We start from the raw sequence: 23,156 nt of genomic DNA, 5'->3' as shown, positions 1-23,156 counted from the left end.
CCTTACCAACACTTGTTATTTTGTGTTTTCTTTATTTGTGTTTGATAATGGTTATTCAGACATTTGAGGTGATACCTCATTGTGGGTTTGATTTGCATTTCCATGATTAGTGATGTTGAAGATATTTACATATACCTGTTGGCCTTTTGTATGGCTTTGAAAAAATTCTATTCAGTCCATTTTCATATTTTTTAACTAGGTTATTTTCTTTGAATTATAGGGATTTAATGTTTTTTTTTAATGTTGTTTATTTTGAGAGAGAGAGTGTGTGTTCTTGTGCGCGCATAAGCTGGAGAGGAGCAGAGAGAGAGAGAGAGAGAGAGAGAGAGAGAGAGAGAGAGAATCCCAAGCAGTCTCCACGCTGTCAGTGTGGAGCCTGATGTGGGGCTATATCTCATGATGGTGAGATCATGACCCAAGTGGAAATCAAGAGTCAAATGCTCAACTGACTGAGCCACCCAGGCACTCCTAGGCATTCCTTTTATATTTTGGGTATTAAACTAACAGATAAATGGTTTGCAAATATTTTCTCCCATTCCACAGGTTGTCTTTTGACTTAGTTGATGATTTCCTTTGTTGTGCTCAAGGTATTTAGTTTCATGTTGTTTCACTTGTCTGTCTGTGGTAGTTTGTTCATACGATTCGGAAGGTTAATACTTCGTTTGAAGCTGAGTCATGGCTCTTGGGTCCTTAATTTTCTAGGTGACAGACATCTAAATTATGGTTTCTGAGACACAACTTAATTTCATAAACTACACACAAAAAATACTGATGCCTTTTAGAGGACAAACAACCCTGTAATGACTGTTAAGATCCTAACTGGTTTTGTAAAACAGTGAGCTGATTCTAAAATTATTATATACACAAGATTGAACGGTCATGAGTGGTAAAGACAATTTGAAAAACAACAGTTCTGGAGAGGAAATATATTAATACTTTAAAGCTAGAATAATTATCCTGATGATGAGTGATGTTGAGCATCTTTTCATGTGTCTGTTGGCCACCTGGATGTCTTCTTTGGAAAAGTATCTATTCACGTCTTCCATACATTTCTTCACTGGGTTGTTTTTCGGATAAGCTTGGTAAGTTCTTTATACATTTTGGATACTAACCCTTTATCTGATAGGTCATTTGTACATATCTTCTCCCATTCTGTTGGTTGCCTTTTAGTTTTGTTGATTGTTTCCTTTGCAGTGCAGAAACTTTTTATCTTGATGAGGTCCCAATAGTTCATTTTTGCTTTATTTCCCTTGCCTTTGGAGACATGTTGAGCAAGAAATGGCTGCATCTGAGGTCAAAGATGTTGTTGCCCATTTTCTCCTGTAGGGTTTTGATGGTTTCCTCTCACATTTTAGCTCTTTTATCCATTTTGAGTTTATTTTTTTGTATGGTTTAAGAAAGTGGTCTAGTTTCATTCTTCTGCATGTTGCTGTCCAGTTCTCCCACCACCATTTGCTAAAGAGAGTGTCTTTTTACATTTGGATACTTTTTCCTGATTGATGAAAAGATTGTCGACATCACTCATCATTAGGGAAATACAAATCAAAACCACATTGAGATACCACCTCACACCAGTCAGAGTGGCTAAAATTAACAACTCAGGAAACACTAGATGTTGGCGAGGGTGTGGAGAAACGGGAACCCTCTTGCACTGTTGGTGAGAATGCAAACTGATGCAGCCTTTCTGGAAAACAGTGTGGAGGTTCCTCAAAAAATTAAAAATAGAACTACCCTACAACCCAGCAATAGTACTACTACGAATTTATCCAAAGGATATAGGAGTGCTGATCCATAGGGACACCTGTACCCTAATGTTTATCAGAGTGCTCTCAACGATAGCCAAATTATGCAAAGAGGCCAAATGTCTATCACCTAATGAATGGATAAAGAAGATGTGGTTTATATATACAATGGAATACTACTTGGCAATGAAAAAGAATGAAATCCTGCCATTTGCAATATTATGGCTGGAACTGGAGGGTATTATGCTAAGTGAAATTAGTCAGTCAGAGAAAAGACAGATTCCATGTTTTCCCTCACGTGTGGAACTTGAGAAACTTCACAGAAGACCATGGGGGAAGGGAAGGGGAAAAAAATAGTTACAAACAGAGGGGGAGGGAGGCAAACCATTAGAGACTCTTAAATACACAGAACAAACTGAGGGTGGATGGGGGAGAGGTGAGGGAGAGAGGCAAATGGGTGATGGGCATTGAGGAGGGCACTTGTTGGGATGAGCACTGGGTGTTGTATGTAATTGATGAATCACGGGAATCTATCCCCAAAACCAAGAGCACATTGTATACACTGTATGTTAGCCAACTTGACAATAAATTATGTCAAAAAAAATAATAAAGCTAGAATAATTAAAACAGTGTGTTACTGGCACAGGGACAAATGTACTCAGCAGAACTGAATGTAGTAGAGCTTGGGAAAAAAGATTTAGTAATCTGGTACATGGAAGAGGTAACATTAGAAATAAGTGGGTGGAAAAAAGAAATTAGTGGGTGAAGAGTGAATGAACTATATTATATTCATTAGATGGTGCTTGGGTGTAAAAAAGATAATATCCTTATTTCACCTTTGCTAACTTTCTGATAGATTAAAGGGTACATAAAACAAATCTTTAAAACTTTTAGAAGAAGGTGTCGGAAAATATCTTTGTGATATCAAGGATTTCTTAAGATATAAAAAGCAAAACTTTAAAAGGTAAAATTGATAAATTTGACTGCAGTAAACTTAACTTTTTTTGACAAAGGTTTCATAAAGAAAGTGAAAGGCAAGCTGCTGTCGGGGAGGTTTTATGTATGTCTAACCAGAAAGGAATATATAAAGAGGTTTTGCTGATCAGTCGGGAAAAGACAAACACCCAGTAGAAAAAATGAGGGAAAAAATATCTGGCTAAATGCTTTATGTGTTCAAACTGGTTAGTACATGGCTATCATTTATGTTGTTACTTGAAATATTTCATAATACGGTAGTCCTCTCTTTGCATAATGCAGTGTTAACTGCAACTTATGCGTATTGGAGCTATGTCCTCGGATTACAGAACTTTTGGTTAGCAGGATACCATGCAAAGCAGAGCCTAAGTGTATAAAATTTTAACGAGAGAAAATTCCTCAATTTTACTATGATTTTACATACAGATTTGATTTGTCAACCCCATGTATGTAATTAAAACTTTTTAATTTTGTGACTTCTCAAGTGGTTTCCCAGGCCTGTTAATTTGCGGTTACTACTTTCTCTGAAGGTAGAGTTTTTAACAACATGGTACAAGAAGGATCATAGAAAAGCCGAAATATTTATATTGATAGTTCCAAACTATGAAGTATCATTTTCTAAAGTGGATTTATGTATTAAAAAAAATCTTTTAAGTAGCTATTATAAGACATGTATTACTAAAAATTTCTTTTCCCCTGATGTGTTTTCATTTTGCTTAGTGGTCAACAAGATGCCACGCCATTAGCAGCTGAGACTTCAGAATCAAGCCCTTCAGATTTGCCTTTATCAGAAGTTGAAATTAGCACACCAAGTGAGGTTAATAATGCTGAAAGTAGTTGTACAGAAGAAAGCAATGTTGACCTAAAAAATAAATCATTGTAAGTATTTTACGTGGTAAGATTTTAAAATTTAGTTTCAAAATTTCATGCGTTCTTATTTAAGAAATTATAATGTTGTTTTCTTTAAGGATTAGAAAGGGACTGTAGACCATTTAATATATAATTGTACCATGGTCTAAGTGTGACATCAAGGCTTATCACTTTATGTTTCATTACAGAAAGATTCTCTTTTTTTTTTAATTTATTTTTTATTTTGGATGTTTTTTATTTCTGAGAGAGAGAGAGTGAGTGAGGAAGGGGCAGAGAGAAGGAGATAGAGGATTCTAACCTGGCTTTGTGCTTACAGCAGTGAGCCCAAGGTGGGGCTCAAACTCACAAACTGAGATCATGACCTGAGCAGAAGTTGGACACTTAAATGACTGAGCCAATTAAACTTAACTTGGAACCCTACTCTTTGGTTTATTTCTTTAATTAGAGAAAGAGAGCATGAACGTGTGAGGGGCAGAGAGAGAATCCCAGCCAGGCTCTGCTCTGTTAGCACAGAACCTGATGCAGGGCTTGATTTCATGAACTCTGAGATCATGACCCCAGCTGAAATCAAGAGTTGGACACTTAAATGACTGAGCAACCCAGGCACCCCTCTTTGTTTTGTTTTGTTTTAAGGTTTATTTACTTTGGACAGAGAGAGAGAGAGCACAGAGCCTGTCAATGACCTCAGTCTCATGACTGTGAGATCAGTATCCGAATGGAATCAGGAGTCGGGTGCTTAACCTACTAAGCCAGCCAGGCACCCCAGAAAGATTGTCTTTCATATCTGATGTATAGTTATGAGGAGCTTTATGCAAAGTGGTGACTTATGATGAAATTCTAAAATAATTTGAAAAGGCTAAACATTTGCTGTGATATACTACTTTTACTTGGTTTGAGTCATTTTCAAAGCAGTAGATTTTTGATATTGATGCCTCTAAGGATATTATATTTCCTTGTATGAAAATAGTGACTAATATCTTCACTAAAAATGGAATAAAAGCACCAAAAGAATCTCCTTTTGAAGAGAGGTATCTTAAAAATTCAGACTTCCTTTTTGTGTTCTTCTAACCCTTCACATAGGCTTAAAAGCTATTTAGTTTATGAATTCTTATTTTCGGTAAAGCACAGTCACACTGAGAATTAAACTTTTTTTAAATAAAAATTTAGTCTTTGAAATAGGCAAACTATTCTTTCTATGTCTGTTTTTTATTTATTTTGAGAGAGAGAAGGAGAGTGCTTGCAGGGGAGGAGCAGAGAGAGAGGAGAGAGAGAATCCTAAGCAGGCTCCATGCTCAGCGCAGAACCTGATGTGGGACTCCATCCCACAAACCATGAGATCATGACCTGAGTCAAAATCAAGAATCAGATGCTTAACTCACTGAGCCACCCAGGTCCCCTCTTCATTAGTTTTGAATGGCTGTGTAGTGTTTTGGTGTATAGATGAATTATAGTTTATATTATCAGAGCCCAGCTGATGGCTATATGGGTTGTTTTTTCAAATAACACCACAATGGTTAGGGGCACTGACCCCTGAGCAGTTGAAAATCCATGTATAACTTTGACTCCCCAAAACTTAACTACTGATAGTCTACCGTTGCCTGGAAGCATGATAACATAAACGGTTGACCACACATATTTTGTGCATTATATGTATCGTATACTGTATTCTTACAATTTAAGGTAAGCTAGAGAAACAAAATGCTTTAAGAAAATCATAAGGACGAGGAGCACCCCTTGATTTCAGCTCAGGTCATGATCTCACCATTTGTGAGTTTGAGCCCCCTGTTGGATTCCATGCTCACAGTGTGGAGCCTGCTTGGGATTCTCTCTCTCTCCTTCTCTCTGCCCCTCTTCTGCTTGTGCTCCTACTCTCTCAATAAAATAAATAAACTTTAACGTGGTGCCTGGGTGAGTCAGTTGGTTGGGCATCTGACTTCAGCTCAGGTCAAGATCTCGCTGTTGACGAGTTTGGACCCTGAGTCGGGCTCCACACTGACAGCTCAGATTCTGTGTCTCCCCCTCTCTCTGCCCCTCCCCTGCTTGGGCTCTGTCTCTCCCTCACTCAAAAATAAACACCAAAAAAAAATTTTTTTTTTCAAATCATAAGGATGAGAAAATACATTTATTGTACTGTACTATATTTATTGAGTAAAATCTGTGTATATGTGGACTTGTACAGCTTAAACTTGTGTTGAAAGGTCAGTTGTATGTTTTCGTAGGGTGAATTGCTCAAAATGGATTCGCTTATTCTAATGTGTATGTGTCTGTGTATATACATGTACACACTTAGGATTTTGAGAGATACTTCCAAAATATTCTCTGTAGGAGTTAGACTAGTTTATATTCCTACCAACGTTGTAAGAAATGTCTCCTTTTTCAGAAAATGGTGTTAAACTTGGGTTTTTGATGGTAATTTTGATATTATAAAATATCTTAGTATAGTATCTCCCCCCCACTCTTCCTTTTTTTGGCAGGGGTATGTAATTTGATTTCATTGTTTTTATTGAGTTTTTTATTTTAAAGTTTCCTAACCTAAGGAAAAGTCAAAAGAAGTAAACAATGAACGTGTATTTATAATTCCCCTTAGATTCTCTGATTCTTAATGTTAATTTGTGCTTGCTTGCACATGCATGCACACTCTACCTCCCCTCACCTTTAATTTGTAGTTTTCTTAAAACCTATTTTTATTTTTTCTTTTTTAAAACTTTATATAGTTTGTCCATTTTTTAATTTTAATTTTTAATTTTTTAAATATTTATTTTGGGGGGAGCACAAGTGGAGGAGGGGCAGTGGGAGTATCACGGAGGATCCAAAGAGGGCTCTGCGCTGACCAACGAGCCCTATGTGGGGCTGGAACTCATGAACCGTGAGATTGTGACCTGGGCTGAAGTCAGACACTCAGCCTACTGAGCCACTCAGGTGTCCCTGTCCGTTTTTAATAAGTTATTGATGATACTGTTTTGTGGGAGTTCGTTATATTTTAGGGAGATTAGTCTTATTGTATGATTTGTAAAACATGCTTTCTCGGTTGGTAGTTTGACTTTTGACTTAGCCATGTTTTGGCTATGTAGAAATTTTTTGATTTTTATGTTGTCAAATTTCTCAAATTTTTTTTTCTTTTGTAGCTCCTGAATTTTTAGTTAAATTTTATAAAGGCTTACCCCACCTCACGGTTATAAAGAATTCATCCGTGTTTTCTGTATGACTTTATTTAATTCTGATCCATTTGGAATATGAGTACAGTACAAGGAGTGGAGCTAATTTTATTTTAGTCCCCAGTGTTAGTTTTGCCATCACCATTACTTTGGTATTATTTCTTCTTCTTCTTTTTGTTTTTTTTTGAGAGAGACTAGGCTCAAGTGAGTGAGGGTCAGAGAGAGAGGGAGTGAGAGAATCCCATGAGGGGCAGAGAGAGAGGGAGAGAGAAGCAAGGCTCACCCGATGTGGAGTTGAACTCAAAAATTGTGAGATCATGATTGGAACCCAAGTGAGAGGCTTATCTGACCGAGACACCCAGGTGCCCCACTTTGATATTATTTCTGACAATATGTTATTCTGTATTTCATCTTCACTATTCTGAAAAGCTACCTTTATTATATTCTATCAAGTGTTTTGGAGTCACTTCTCAATTTTCTTTTGTGTTTCATTTATCTGTTTATTTACATGTCAGTACCAGTGTTTTAATTATTGATGCTATAGAGTTTGTTTTTAACATCTGGTAGAATATGTTAGTTACCTCCTCATTGCTCTTCTTTTTCAGTCTTCTTTGCTACTCTTATTGTAAGTTAGTTTAAAGGTCTTCTTTTTTGGCTCTGAGTGGATTTTTAAAGAATTTTTCAGAATTTTATTTGACTGGGCCTGCACGTTGGTATAATTTAAATAATGTTCATTTTTTTTAAACATAAAAACTACATTTTTTAGGGAAACTGATCAGTCAGGAAGTGTTAAACTGATGGCAAGAAGACAACTGCAGAGACCTAAACCCAATTTGTCAAGGGCAGTTGGGAAGAAATCTGTTCTTTCACAAGGTAAAACAGATGGAGAGAGCAAGAGTTTACATGCCGAAACTTCAGTGGAAAAGGTATGGAATAAGAGACTTCGTGGAAATTAAAATTGTGAAAATTCTCCCAGACTGGGAAAAAAATTGTTTTGGTTTATAATGACACAGTAATGTGACTGATACTAGAACGAAGTTACAAAGACTTACACATTAATATTCAATGTGTCTTCCTAGTCTCCTATTAATGCATTTTCTTTAGAAGCTAGGGCATATCATTTTCAAACATCCTCAGTAGTGACAAATCTGTTTTTTGTTTACATAAGAGTTTTATTCAAAATATTTTTTAAACAGTTCTATATAAAATTATATCCACAACCCTTTCTCCACAGACATATTCCTGTCTTTCACATACTTTGTCTCTTTTATATATATAAACATTTCTGTAGTTTATTTTTTTAAGTTTTTTTTTAAAGTTTGATTTATGTATTTTGAGAGAGATGGAGACCTTGTGAGTGGGGGAGGGGCAGAGAGCGAGGGAGAATCCTTATCAAACAGGCTATGCACTGTCAGCGCAGAGCCCGTTGCAGTGCTTGAACTCAAGAAACTGAGATCATGACCTGAGCTGAAATTAAGAGTCAGACGCCAACCGACTGAGCCACCCAGGTGACCCATAAATAGGACTCTTTTAAGGAAATAGAGGATAGTTTTCTAGAGGAGGTGGGATTCGTGGGTCAAAGTATTTTAAATGTTTCTTGGCTTTTGTCAGATGACAGTAAAAAAAAAAAAAAAAGTCTGTTTACATTGCTCCAAGCATTAAATGCATGTTACTTTTCCCCTATATCCCTGCCAGCGTTATATTGTCATAAATTTTTTATTTTTGCTAAAATACATTTTAAAATGTCAGCTTTTTTCCCTGTCATGTGAAATCTTCTTTATTATACTTTTTATAATACAGTTATGTTATTATCTTTTAAAATTTGAGAAAAGTGGGAAAAACAGATTGATGTAAAAATTAAAACAAATTACTTGTGATTTCATTATCCGGATGGAACTAACCTTTTAGCATACATCTTTCCAGCTTTTTTTTCCTTCCTTCCTTCTTTCCTTCCCTCCAAGAGTATGCGTGCGCATGCACATGTATGACAGGGGAGGGTCAGAGAGAGGGGGAGAAAGAGAATCCCAAGCAGGCTCCATGCTATCAGTGCAGAGCCTAACACAAGGTTCAGTCCCACGGACTATGAGATCATGACCTGAAGTGAAATCGAGTTGGATGCTTAAAAGACTGAGCCACTCAGGCACCCTGTGTTTTAGTATTAATTGTTTTTTTATCCTTTGGTACCTAACATTTCATAAATGTTTTTTCATATTATTATGTTTTGAAGATACAGTCTTTAGTGACTTCGTCATTTTCTGTCAATGGGTACACCTGAATTTATTTAACCATTTACTCATCATTGGATTTTTTGCCTGTTCACGTTATTTAGCATTTTATATAATGCTCTTGTGCAAATTCTTGGAGTTTGTCTAAATATTTTCTTTATAGAGTCTTAGAAATGGTATTACTGAGTCAAAGACCATGAATATTTTTAAGGCTTTTGATTTCATATTGGGGAAGGGCTTTCCAGAAAGGATGTACCAATTTTTGTTTCTGCCAGTAATATATGGAAATATGTTTTATAATATAGCTGTATCTATCATTTTTAAAACTCTTATAGTTAGAAGAACAAAAAATGATATTTCACTGTTTTAATTTCCATTTATTACAATGTTTGGACTTTTTTTATGTTGTCAATAAAATGTAAAAAAATTGAATTCATAGAATCAAATGGAAAAGGATAAAGTGAATACATCTGACATTGCTGGAATGGAATATACAGAGAAAGTGAACCCAGAAACTGAGACTGTGTCTAAGTAAGTATTTAGAAAGTAGAATAAAAGTAGTAGCTTGTAGGAATGACTGTAATAACATCTGTACTGGATGATGTCTGAATTTTGTTTTCATTCAGAATACTTAAGTCTTTTTTTAACTATAGGTGTGTTGAAACATTTTCATCATGTTCCTTATGCTACTGGAGAAATAAATTATGATAAGGATCCATTGAGTTACGACTTAACATTTCTTCCTCAACTTATTAACAAGATTTTAACAAAGTCTTGTTAGATGAATTAATGGTTAAAAGATACATGTTTCTGGATAATTTTATTTACAGCAGGAGGTTTCGAAAGGGAATATTTAACTTGGAATGCAGATTCAGAGTAGGCCCTGCTCTAATATGCATCTGAAGTATTATAGTGTGGACTGTACATTTATTCCATAATCTATGTCCAGTGCCCTGGAAGTGTACATTACATACAAACTAGTATTTTTATTTTTATCTATTTATTTAATTTTTGAGAGAAAGTGCACATATGTGTGTGTGCAAACTGACAAGGGCCAGAGAGAGGGAGAGAATCCCAAGGAGGCTTTGCACTGTTAGTGCAGAGCTGATGTGGGGCTCGATCCTACAAACTCTGAGATCCAAGACCTGAGCTGAAATTAAGAGTCAAACACAAACCGACTGAGCCACCCAGGTGCCCCTGCGAATTAGTATTCTTAGTGGGGAATGGTATTACATGTCTGTTAGGGACAGATTTTTCCAGTTTTGTGAGGGTATGTTTTTTATAGTCAGGCTTCCAATATTATGTCTGTTCTAAAGGATACTTGTAATTTTATGTTCCAAACAGTTTACTTATTCATACATGGGAGAGGGGAATACTGCAAACAAATATGTGACTTCAGGATGACCATAATTTTATTCTTTTGTAGTTGTTCTAGTTTGAGTGAAAAAATTGGTGTTCAGGACGACGATCAAACAAAGGCTTTAAGACCAGCACGACTAATGAGGGGCCGACTGCAAAGGCCAAAGCCAAATATAGGTAAAGCTGCTGAAAGAAAAGAAATTCTTACATCACAGGAAAAAATTGGGGCCAATGTAAAAAAGAATGAAAGTGAATCCTGTATTGCTAGAGATGTAAGTACTCTGATTCTGTGCAGTTTTTTTGTTAAACAAGTATTTAAGTCCCCTTTTACCCCCCTTCCCTTAACCTGTAAGACTGTACAGTTCTGTACATTGTTTACAAATTTAAAGCCAAAATCTCAGAGCTAGTAGCCTTGTTACTTGTAATGCCATTGAACTCTCTGCAATCCATATTTTGTGCATTTACATAATGGAGCATGTTTAACTTGCACCTCATCACTCACATATTTGAATTACACTTCCTTTTTGAAAATATGACTAGGTATGTGACTTTTAACTCTGACTTAAACAGAGTAAAATGGTAAAAGCTTCCTACTAAAATATAATTCCAACAACTAAAGATTATTTTTGAGTTATTTATACAATAACTAGTCTTTGTGTTAAGAGTAAGAGTTAAGATCCTAGTCTGAGGTCTGAATTTGTTTTGTTATAAACCTCAAGGTCTATACTGTAATAATAGTAATCAGAACACAGATCCCAGGGAGTAATTCTAACAGATGAGACTGAAGTGCAGTAACTTGCTTTCTAATTAGGAGGAAAAGAATGGGGGCTTTGAGATGAGCTAGAAGGTATATAGCTTATGAAATTTTTTAAGGTCTCTAAAGAGAAAACGTTAAAAAATGTCCCTTGAATATCATTTTATAATTTTGAAATGTTTACCATTTTCCTTGGTCTCAAATCAGGCAAAATTTTCAGTGCAGTTTTTTATAGATGGGTGTTTCATTGTGAACCCTTAAAAATGTTTTGTTATTAAGAGTCCTGAACAGGTAGAAGATCAGTCATGTAAAAATTTTGAGTTTGAAGACATCACGTCACAATCTGAGAAAGAAGATAATTTTTTTCAAATGAATGTTAGTGAGTGTCTAAGGTAAGTATCCTCTTACTGGTTATGTAATGTTTGAATTTTTTTGTTAAGTTTTAGAAATGTTTAATCAGTTTTTTAAAACAAAAGCAAATGAGACTGATTTGTAATCTGTGTATCAAATTGCTTAATATTTACAAATATAACCTCACTTTTCAGGGCAATTCATGTCATAGTTTTCATGTCAGTTTCTCATTTATTGGTGACTTGATGTGTTGCTTACTCATAAATTAGACCTTGAGTTAACATGATTGGCAGTATCACTTAACATGCATATTAGATTAAATATCTATGTCCAAATATGAAATGCAACTTATTTTCTTATATTTGTTTCTTTGGAATTAGATCCACATATGGCCTTTGTTTAAGATTCACATAAATTTTATGTAAAACCCATGTGTAGAAACCTGTACTTGTAGCCACTGCTCTCTTATATTTTTTCTTTCCCCTCTGGAACATACCCAGCAAAATCGATGGAATTGCTAGTATACTTTAGAAATTGTTTTCCCTTTGGAAATATTCAGTGTACACAAAAGTAGCAAGAACAGAATAATGGACTCCTGTGTACCTACTGTCTGGTTTCAACTATTACTAGCATTTTATCAATCTGTATGTTTAAAGTTTGGCTTTTCCTAATACTTTCTTGTTCACATGATACTTGCATGTGGCTTTTTGAGATGCTGGTCAAATCTGGCCATGGAAATGTGCTGCTTAACTCTTATGGCAAGGCATATGTCTGTATAAAGGGTAGTAGGGGCAAAGAGGTAGGAGTAGCAGACACCAATTGGCCTAGCTCCAATGTAGGGAACTGGAGACTTTTTCTGGATGATGTAGATGACAATTAGAAGGAGACTGTTCAGAGCCAGTTGGCTGCTAATCTAATTGACCTTATCGATAGATTTCTCTTTATACATGTCTCTATGTGAGTAGATATATTTATTTTAAAAGTTTACAATTTCAAAACATGGGTTTTTCCCCCCTCTCCTTTAATTTTTTAAGTTTTACCCAGAGATTCTTGAGGCTTCCTTCATATTTTGCTTTTTTATTTGAGAATTCGTGGTGTTTCAGTAGTAGTTTCTCAACCATCCTCTCTTCAGGTGGCAGTATGGTTTAAAATTTGATTGTGTGTCCTCTTTTTTTTTTTTTTTTTTTTTTTTTTAAGTATTCAAGAGGATAATAAAGTCCCAGTTCTGAAAACTCGGTTACAGAAACCAAAGCCAAATATAGGAAGAGGAGCTAGAAGACGAGAAGTTTTCTCAAAGGAAGAGGTATCAGAGGAGATAGTTGCTTCGGGACAATTGACAGCAGCTTTGGGAGAAATTAAGAGAGTGGAAGAAACCTTACCAAGGGAGAAGATATCACTGGAGGCTAATAGTACTAAGGAAATGGAGTCACATTTTAAAAAAACTAGGAGAAGAGGTGTCTCTCCCATAGAGCAGATAGCAGAAACGATTGACAACACTGTGGAAATGGACACAGATTTGAAAGAAACTAGAGGAGAGATTTCCTCAAGGGAGAATATATCAGAGGTGTCTGATATCATTGAGGAAAGAGTGACAGATTTGAAAGAAACTGAAAGAGCAGTTTCCCCAAGGGAGAATGTATCAGAGATGCCTGATGTCATTGAGGAAAGAGTGACAGATTTGAAAGAAACTGAAAGAGCAGTTTCCCCAAGGGAGAATGTATCAGAGATGCCTGATGTCACTGAGGAAAGAGTGACAGACTTGGAAGAAACTGGAAGAGAGGTTTCCCCAAGAGACACTATATCAGCGATGTCTGATGTCACTGAGGAAAGAGTCACAGACTTGGAAGAAACTGGAAGAGAGGTTTCTCCAAGGGAGAATATATCAGAGGTATCTGATGTCACTGAGAAAAGAGTGACAGATTTGAAAGAAACTGGAAGAGCGGTTTCCCCAAGAGACAGTATATCAGAGATGTCTGATGTCACTGAGGAAAGAGTGACAGATTTGGAAGAAACTGGAAGAGAAGTTTCCATAAGGGACATTATATCAGAGATATCTGATGTCACTGAGGAAAGAATGACAGATTTGGAAGAAACTGGAAGAAGAGAAATATCCTTACAGGAAGATGCCCCAGAGGAGGTCAGCACTACAGATGAAGTAGAAACAGGTTTGGAAGAAACTGGAAGAGAGATTTCTGTAAGGGAGAATATACAAGAGGTCATTGATGTCACTGAGGAGAGAGAGACATCTGTGGAAGAAACTGAAAGAAGAGAAATAGACACACAAGGAAAGGCCTTACAGGTCAAGACTCTAGGTGAAATGGAGACAGATTGGAAAGAAATTGGAAAAGAAACTTCCCTGAGGGCAAAGGTACCTGTGGAGATCAGTGCCTTAGAGGAGAGCGAGATTGATTTGGAAGAAACTGGAGAAAGAGAGCTTTCCCTGATGGAGAACGTATTAGGAAAGACAACTGCTGTTGAAGAAACAGAGGCAGATATGAAACAAAGTGGACGAGGAATTTCCTTGAGGAATCCCAGCTCAGAGATTAGTGCTACTGAGGAAATGGTTGCAGATTTGGGAAAACCTAGAGAAATGGACATTTCCCTAAGGAAATATGAAGCAGAGGAGACCAGGACCTCAAGACAAATGGAGACAGACTTAATGCAGAGCAGTAGTGGTGGCTGCAGCACTGTGCCTTCACTAGATAGCAAAGTATGTATTTTTCTGTTTTTGGGAAAAACTATTTTTGAGTACTTTTTAGAGAAAAATTATCAAAATAAAAACCATGATTATTGCTCTTAAATCCTTCAAAATTTAAAATCTCTGAAAGCTTAAAGTCTTCCCTAGCCCTAAATTCTGTGTTTTAAGACCTTAAAGAAACTATATATCTTTTTAAAAAAATAATTCAAAAAGATTTAATTGTGGAGAAGTTACCATTCTTAATGTCAATTTGAAGTTACTTTTATTTATTTTTTATAAAAAAGTGTTTTTAAGGTAATTTATTTTGAGAGAAAGTGCCCATGTGTGTCCACACGCATGAGTGAGGGAGGGGCAGAGAGAGAATTCCAAGCAGGCTTTGAGCCGTTAGCACAGAACTTGACTCAGGCTCTATCCCACGAACCTCGAGATCATCACCTGGGCTGTAGTCAAGAGTCAGATGCCCAACCAGCTGAGCCACCCAGGTGCCCCTGAAGTTAATCTTTTATTTAAAAAAATTTTTTTAATTTTTTTTATTTTCTATTTGAAAGAGACAGAGCAGGAGCCAGGGGAGGGCCAGAGAGATGGAGACAGAATCTGAAGGAGGCTGCAGGCTCTGAGCTTTCAGCTCAGAGCCCAACAGGGCTCGAACTCAGGAGCAATGAGATCATGACCTGAGCCAAAGTCAGACGCATAACTGACTGAGCCACCACACACACCCAAAGTTACTGTTTTACATAAAAGGAATATAGGGAACTGGAATATAGGGAGTTTGTGCTAACTCTAGAATGAACATACATTGGAATTATTTCTTTTGGCCACATCTTTCTCAGTTATTTCCTTTTATTAAAAGTTTGCAATTCGGGTACCCAGCTTGCTCCGTAGGTTGAGCGTGTGACTCTTGATCTTGGGGTTGTGAGTTTGAGCCCCAGATTGTGGGTGTAGAGGTTACTTAAACGTTTAAAAATAAAAAGTTTTCTGTTACTCGAGGTTCATGCTTTTGTGACATTTTCCATTTGTGCTGATTTACTGTGGATGATTTCCTTTGATTATTCCTCCAGAACATTAGCAGTGAAGTACTATCCATGGTACTTACACCTGAGGCAGAAAAAATAAATTCTGAAAAGGAACTATCCGGTCACTTGAGTAGTTTGAAGACTTCCTTGCAGACTTTGGAACTTGGCAAAACCGAAGACCAGGGGATGCAATCTCCAGATGCTCCAGAGCAGTTTTCAGATAATAATTCAAGGTACAAATATATTGGTCTGTGTGCTTTTAAAGAAAAAGTATCTAAAGTTATATTTTCAGATTCTGTGAAACAAAGGTCTTAAAACGGTTCATCTATAGTGTAATGTTGCAGATTTCAAGCTAGTTTTGGGATGACTGGAGGTGAGTTTTGAGGTAATTGTGATAATCGATTGAGAGAATTACTAACATCAGAATTGTATGTAACAAATATTCCTAAGTCAGTATGGGTGTGGCAACGTGTATTTCCTCTGTGCAAAGGTGATATTCATAGGCTTATACCTAGATTGTACACCTCCTGTTTTTTTGGATCTACCATATTGTTCAATTTTTTTTCCTGTTAAGAATTGGAATTCATGTTTACTGCCAGTTTCTAAAGTTGTCCTAAGACTCTGGTCTCATTTGCCCCTTCATCTCATTCTAAAATTTGATAATCCTTATTCCAAAAGCAAGTCTATTCCTCAAGAACAGAAGCCATTTGAAGTTAAACCAGCACCTTTTGTGAGAAGTCGATTCAAAAGACCAAAACCAAACTTAGCAAGAGCAACTTTAAAGAGAGAGACTACGGAAGCAGGAAAATATGTACCTGGGAAGAAATTGGAAACGGATAAAGCTGAGACTATTGTGTTACAGCAGAGCAGTGAACAGATGAACACTCTCCCTTCTCAACATGTGAGTGCTGTGGAAGGTGGAGGGTTTTTATTTTAGCTGTTACGGTTACTGAACTAAAGCAACTGGGATTAACGTTTCACAAATATTTTCTCCTGCAGTTTCTGTTGCATGTGACATTAGTGTTGCTGTACTTAATGTGCCTCATTATTCCATGGGTTTTTTTGTGAGAATCTTGAATCTTTAATGGTGGACAAGTGTGTCATGGAAAGACATTTAAGGGGGTTGGGATGCCAAGTTCTGACCTGCATTCATTATGTGACCCGAGCCAAATGGTGGCAGCTCATTTCTTCATAGGAAAAATGAGATTGATAGTCATTTTTTGTTTCATTCTGTTGTGAAGGGTGAAATACAAAGTTAAGAGCTTGATAGGAGTTAAAAGTAAGTTAAAAGTAAGTTTAGTTTACTTTGTTAACTTGGTCCATAACAAATTAAGATTGTGTGATATAACATCAGAAACTTTGAAATGAAGTGTTAACACTCATTAGTTGAGTGTTCTAAACATAAAAGTAGTTTTTTGGCCATATAGATGGCAACAGGTATATGAAAAGATCATCAGCATCATTAATCATCAAGAAAATGCAAATCAAAACCACAATGAGGTATCACCTCACACCAGTCAGAATAACTAGTATCAAAAAAGACCAGAAATAACAAGCGGTGGCAAGGATGTGGAGGGAAAGGAATCCTTGTACACTGTTGGTGGGAATGTAAATTGGTGCAGCCATTGTGGAAAACCATATGGAGCTTCCTCAAAAAGTAAAACTAGAATTACCATGTGATTCACTAATTCTAGTATTGTTTATTTACCCAAAGAAAATGAAAGCTCTAATTCCAAAGATAGAGGCACCCCTATGTTTGTCATAGCATTATTTACAATAGACAAGATATGAAAGCAACCAAAGTGTCCTTCAACAGATGAATGGATAAAGAAGATGTGTTATATGTATATATATATAAATCCACAATGGAATTTTGCTTGCCATTTAAAATAACATGGATGGACCTACAAGTCTATTTTGCCAAGTGAAATATGCTGAGAAAACTAAGAGAAAGACAAATACCATATAATTTCACTTATATGTAGGTTCTAGAAAATAAAAAACAGAAACAGTCATAAAGACAGAAAACAAACTGGTGGTTGCCAGAAGAGAAGGGGTAAGGGAGATCGACAAAATAGGAAAAGGGGATTAAGAGGTACAAACTTTCTGAGCTACCTGGCTGGCTCATTCGGTAGACCATGCAACTCTTGAGGTTGTAAGTTTGAGCCCCCGGTGGGTGTAGAGATTACTTAAAATCTTGAAGAGGTACGAACTTTCAGTCATAAGTAACTCAGGGAGATAAAAAGTACAGCATAGGGAATACAGTTAATGTAGTGACTACACCTGTTGGGGTGATTATCAAGCAGTGTATGGAGCTGCTGAATCACTGTGTTGTATGTCTAAGACTAGTAACATTGTATGCCACCTATACTTCAATAATTAATAAAAAACTAGTTAATAAAAAAATGACCGGCGCCTGGGTGGCTCAGTCAGTTAAGCGGCTGACAGCCATGTGCTGGCATCTCAGAGCCTGGAGCCTACTTTGGATTCTGTGTCTCCCTCTCTCTCTGCTCCTCTTCTTCTTATTCTCTCTCTCTCTCTCTCTCTCTCTCTCTCTCTCTCTCTTTCTCTCTCTTTCTCTCTCTCTCAAAAATAAACATTGAAAAAAATTAAAAATAAAATGACAAAAAGTGCTTTTTTGAAATAAAATTCGTCTTTTATATTTTCAAAATAGCTTAGTTCTTACTGTGCTTAAAAATTTGTACTTTTGGGGCGCCTGGGTGGCTCAGTCAGTTAAGCGGCCAACTTCGGCTCAAGTGATGATCAAGCGGTCCGTGAGTTTGAGCCCCGCGTCGGGCTCTGTGCTGACAGCTCAGAGCCTGGAGCCTGTTTCAGATTCTGTGTCTTCCTCTCTCTGACCCTCCCCCGTTCATGCTCTGTCTCTCTCTGTCTCAAAAATAAATAAACGTTAAAAAAAAAAAAAAGTTTAAAAAAATTTGTACTTTTTCTTCCTGATCTTATATTTTTAAAAGGTATATCTTTTTTTATTGGTTATTTTATCTGATTATAAAAATTTCAGATTGAAAAAATATGTAATCTAAAAAGTGAGAGTCCTTTATAATATTCCATTTCTCCCTCCCAAGTTAATCACATAGCTATTTTGAATGTATCCACGTAGCCTTTTCTGTATAGATACTTTTGTATATAAATAATAAAATGTTGTGGGTATTTTTATTATTTTGCAAAAATGGCACCCTAGCTTGCCTTCTCATTTTTTCACTTAACACAGTATTGTGAACATATTTTTGGATCATTATATAGAAATTTATCTTCTAAATGGCTTTGCACCGTTGCATTATAAACAAATTATAATTTATTTATTCAATACCCTACTGATAGGTTTGTCTTATTTCTAATTTTTTGTTTTCTTGCTTTTCTGGGGGGCTATTAAATTGCTATAGCAAATGTCCTTGTATGTAATTTTCTACATACTTAGTTGAGTATTTTTATAAGATACGTTTCTAGAAGTAGAAATTCTGGGAATTAAAATTTTTGGTAGATACTGTTGTTTTCTCTGCAGAGACTTGACCAATTTATTTTGCTTAGTAGTGTATGAAAGTTCCTATTTCCCTATACTTTAACCATACACTTGATGAATTTTTTTTGTCTGCCTTCTAGGATGTTGCTTCCCTAATGGCAGCAGGAGAAAAAGACAAATCAGGTCACAGGCAGGAGGAGGTTGTGATATTACCATGTATACAGACTGAAAAGGACCTTTCACCTTCAAGTTCTTGTGGTCCTCAAGAGGAGTCTCAGCCTGTGCAAGCCCAGGAAAAGAAATTAGTTGTTTCTATGGGGTAAACAGTGATAGTTCTTTGAAAATCTAAAATATTAAAAAGAAAAAGAAAATCTAAAATAGAATTCCTTCAAATATTTCTCCAGTGTTTTTGAGATGTGTTAATGTATTTTAAAAGTGAATACCAAAAATACTTCGTTTATTTTTATTCATATGGCAGACTGCCTAAAATAGAAAATCACATTGAGTTCTACACCTTTTAATGCTTGACTGCTTATTAGATTCACTATTAGCTGCTTAAGGTTTTATACAAAGCATTGCATTAAAAAACACGTGTGTATAAGATTTATATTAATTATCTTCTTAAAAATTGTGGTAAAAGACATAAAATTTACCAGTTTAATTTTTTTTTTTTAATCGTCTAATGGCATTGAGGACATTCGCATTGTTTTACAATCTTTGTCACATTTCTCTCTAGAACTTTTTCATGTTCGCAAGCTGAAACTCTGTACCCATTAACAAGACCTCCCTAACCTCCCTCTTCCATTCCCTGGCAACTACCATTGTACTTTCTCTCTGTCTGTGAGTTTCAGTCTTCTAGGTACCTTATATAAGTTCATTACCTTGTGAAAATTAAAATAATCTTTTTTTTTAATAAAAGAAGATTTATGTATCATCAGAAAATAGATTTTTCTCTAATGTTACAAAAAGTTTTATAGTTTATTAGAGGAGATTCAAATTTTGTATTTTTATGGTAGTTTTCATCTTTTTACATTTCAATTCCCTCTCTTTGTCCTGGTCTTCTTTTCTAGGGCTCATAATATAAATAGTTCCCAGCAAGAATCCAAGGAAAGTGTTGTCCCAACCATTCGAACAGTAAGGGGCCGACTTCAAAGACCCAAACCAAACATAAGAAAGACTGGACAGAGGCATTTAGAAAAAGGTGAAGCCAAAGGCATAGTTGAGGAAGAAAAAACAGTAGTACAGAAAGATGAAACTAAAAAACTATTGACTGTGGTGAGTTATTGTTATATAATTAAATTGAGCCTTTTAATGCATGTTAAAATGTGAAATGATAGCTCAAACTTGGCTTAGAGTATAGGCATCTGACACTCTAATCAATGAATATGTAACATAACCTAATTCTGTTCCAGATTTCCTATTCTGGAATTTTTTTAAGTGAAAATGGATATATATTTTTTCCTTTTTAATGAACTCATTCATTATGAAATGGGTTCAGTCATTTCATAAATGTTCAGTCAGTATAAAACAACATAATGACTCTCCCAGTCTTACTACACTGAGGTAACTACTGACAACCTTCTGACATATCTTCCTGGGTATATCTCCATCCATGCATGTGTGTGCACTTATGTAAATTTAAATAATAAAGTCATCGGGGTGCCTGGTTGGCTCAGTTGGTAGAGCATGTGACTCTTAATCAGGGGATGTAAGTTCTAGCCCCACAGTGGGTGTAGAGATTACTTAAAAATAAAATAATTTTTTTAAATTATAAAATCACTGTGTGTTAGTTTTATCACTTAGTTTTTACTTAATATGTTGACTTTTTGCATCAAGAAATATGGAGACACATCATTTTTCACTACTGCATGACATCCTGCTGTTTGAATGAAAATTTAGCCAATCTCTTACTGATGCATCTTGTGATACGAATCTAAGTAGTATAATGCCCTTTTCAACAGATCTTGTGCTTTTTTTTTTTTTGTCCTTTTTATTTGTCTACCAAGGGAAAATCTAGATTTAAAGTGATTATAATCCTTTTTTGAACCCCCCTGCACCCCAAAAGACTGTTTTTAAAAAAAAAATTAATCATTTCTGGTGAGGTTGTTCACAGCAGATAACTATTGTAGTTTTTAAAGCATTTTGTAAATGTAATAACTGCAATAAATGAAACTTTCTCTCTGAATTAGGACTTTGGTTTTGGGCAGCAAACATGAACATTGCATACCTAGTTTGACTCTTCATTTTGAAAAACTCAATACCTTTCTTAATGATTGAACAATTTTAGGAAGTATGTTCACTTGTTAAAAGAAATCATCTTGTTTTGTCATTTTAGCCAAATTCTCCAGTTGGAACTGAAATTGAAGTTGTATCTTCCAAAGTTTCTGAAGGTAGACTACATGAAAACCAGAGTCACATGGTTCTTGTAGACCCTCTTCATGTTAACAAAGTAAATGTTTTAGATGAAAAGATGAGGTGAGTTTGCTTTTAATCAGAAAACCATAAAACTTTCTAAAGATGAAGATTGGATAACTTCACATCGAGAACATTTTGTTAAAGGATAAAGTAATAGTTAATTATGAAACAGAATATTTTAAGTATGCTTCTTCAGATAGTATAAGAATTGCATGATTGATACTCTTATAATTTATAATTTCTGCACAAAGCTTGGTGAACCTCATTATTTTTTACTTTAAAATTCAATTTGTTAGTAAACAGAAATTCTTAAGTTCTTTGTATGTTTACAGTTTATATCTTATTGAAATTCATAAATAGGAAGTTCAGTGAAGTGTATATGTTGTATTTAGAACTGTGTTCTAAGCCAAATGGTGAGAATATCTTTTAAAAGAGTTAACGCTAGAAAGGTGAAGATATTTTAGTACCACCACTTTTATTTATTACTTGCAGTCTGCCTTATTATTACCGATACTACTTTTTAAATTTTTTTTTTAATGTTTTTTTTAAATTTATTTTTGAGATAGAGAGCATGAGCAGGGGAGGGGCAGAGAGAGGGAGACACAGAATCGGAAGCAGACTCCAGGCTCTGAGCTGTCAGCACAGAGCCCGACGCGGGGCTCGAACTCATGGACTATGAGATCATGACCTGAGCTGAAGTCACACGCTTAACCGACTGAGCCACCCAGGCACCCCACTGATACTACTTTTTAATTAGTGGTGATCAGAGAATGTTTCATTGCGCGGGTGCTGCTGGAGAGAAGACCAAAAAGAAGTGAAGGAGCAGGTCCAGATGATGTATAGGGGGAGAGAGAACAACAACTTGAAAATACTGCAGGCAAGAGCATGCCTGACTTGTTTGAGGAACAGCAAGGGGAGCAAGTTTGAAATGGGTAAAGAGGGAGAGAGCAGTAGATGTAAGAAAGAGCCCAGCCGAGGGCATTGGCAGATTATATAGGACTGTTGTAAGGAATTTGATTTTTACTCTAAGTGAACCTTTAAACACTAGTGACCTTCAAGATCAGTGTTTCCTAATGCTCTCATTTATAATTGAGTAGGTTGACCTAGAGGATTTAAATGGCTTGTTGAAAGTAACATTGCCAAATTAGTGTTTAAAGTTAAATTTTCAGGATTTATGACTTTCAGACTAGCAAATTGACATAGTTATATAGGCAGACCTTTCTGTATAAAGAAAGAAGCTTTACATGTTTCAAGAGATATTATGTGGAGCCTTTGTGTTTTTTAATGAGAGAAATCAAACCTTTTTTTTTTTATTTTTTATTTTTTATTTTTTTTATAGATCAGGCATTGGCTGTTTTTGTTTTTTTTTTTTTAAATGTTTATTTATTTTTGAGAGAGCCAGAGCATGAGCAGGGCAGGGGCAGAGAGAGAGAGGGAGACACAGAACCCATCTGAAGCAGGCTCCAGGCTCTGAGCTGTCAGCACAGTGCCTGATGTGGGGCTTGAGCTCATGGACCATGAGATCTTATTTGAGCTCAAGTTGGATGCTTAACCAACTGAGCCACCCAGTGCTTCCTCCCCTGCCTTTTTTTTTTTTTGTTAAATTTTTTAACGTTTATTTATTTTTTGAGAGACAGAGTGAAACAGGGGATGGGCAGAGAGAGGGAGACACAGAATCCAAAGCAGGCTCTAGGCTCTAGCTGTCAGCACAGAGCCTGATTTGGGGCTCGAACCCACGAACCGTGAGATCATGACCTGAGCTGAAGTTGGATGCTTAACCGACTAAGCCACCCAGGCGCCCCAGAGAGAAATCAAACTTTTAATTTTCCTTTTTGGAAACCCACACTCCAGCCCACAGCCCCCTGTTTTTGAAAAACCTTTTTCTATTTGTGAAATTTATTCCAGCTGTTTACTTTATCATGAATGGTAATTTCTTTAGGGTATTTAATCTTAACCGTTTTAAAGTTAGGTTATTCCGAAGTCCAGTATTATCTCTTTTGACTTCAGTAGCATTTTATCCTTACTTGCATTTGTAAAATCACACTTGACTGTCAATAGCTTAAGTTAAATACAATGTTTTCCTAAATACGTTAGCCTACATTGGAATGTATTTAGCCACAT

The 23,156-nt window shown here is 36.0% G+C and overlaps 1 protein-coding gene across 6 annotated transcripts in view; it reads left to right on the top strand.

The window, feature by feature from the left end:
• Positions 1-23,156, top strand: part of BDP1 (BDP1 general transcription factor IIIB subunit) — an 89,356-nt gene that overhangs the window by 28,582 nt on the left and 37,618 nt on the right. For all 6 annotated transcript variants that reach the window (XM_078449151.2, XM_078449150.2, XM_060635588.3 and 3 more), the window contains 11 exons: positions 3,438-3,596; positions 7,509-7,668; positions 9,407-9,498; positions 10,394-10,598; positions 11,360-11,472; positions 12,629-14,141; positions 15,188-15,375; positions 15,821-16,043; positions 18,761-18,939; positions 19,691-19,895; positions 20,956-21,095. In XM_078449151.2, coding sequence (XP_078305277.2) covers positions 3,438-3,596; positions 7,509-7,668; positions 9,407-9,498; positions 10,394-10,598; positions 11,360-11,472; positions 12,629-14,141; positions 15,188-15,375; positions 15,821-16,043; positions 18,761-18,939; positions 19,691-19,895; positions 20,956-21,095 — 3,177 coding nt within the window. The remainder of the gene's footprint in view (positions 1-3,437; positions 3,597-7,508; positions 7,669-9,406; positions 9,499-10,393; positions 10,599-11,359; positions 11,473-12,628; positions 14,142-15,187; positions 15,376-15,820; positions 16,044-18,760; positions 18,940-19,690; positions 19,896-20,955; positions 21,096-23,156) is intronic.

This window comes from Panthera onca, chromosome A1 (genome assembly GCF_046562875.1).
Source record: "Panthera onca isolate mPanOnc1 chromosome A1, mPanOnc1 haplotype 2, whole genome shotgun sequence".
Classification (NCBI taxonomy): domain Eukaryota; kingdom Metazoa; phylum Chordata; class Mammalia; order Carnivora; family Felidae; genus Panthera; species Panthera onca.
This window is presented reverse-complemented; position numbering and strand designations above follow the sequence as displayed.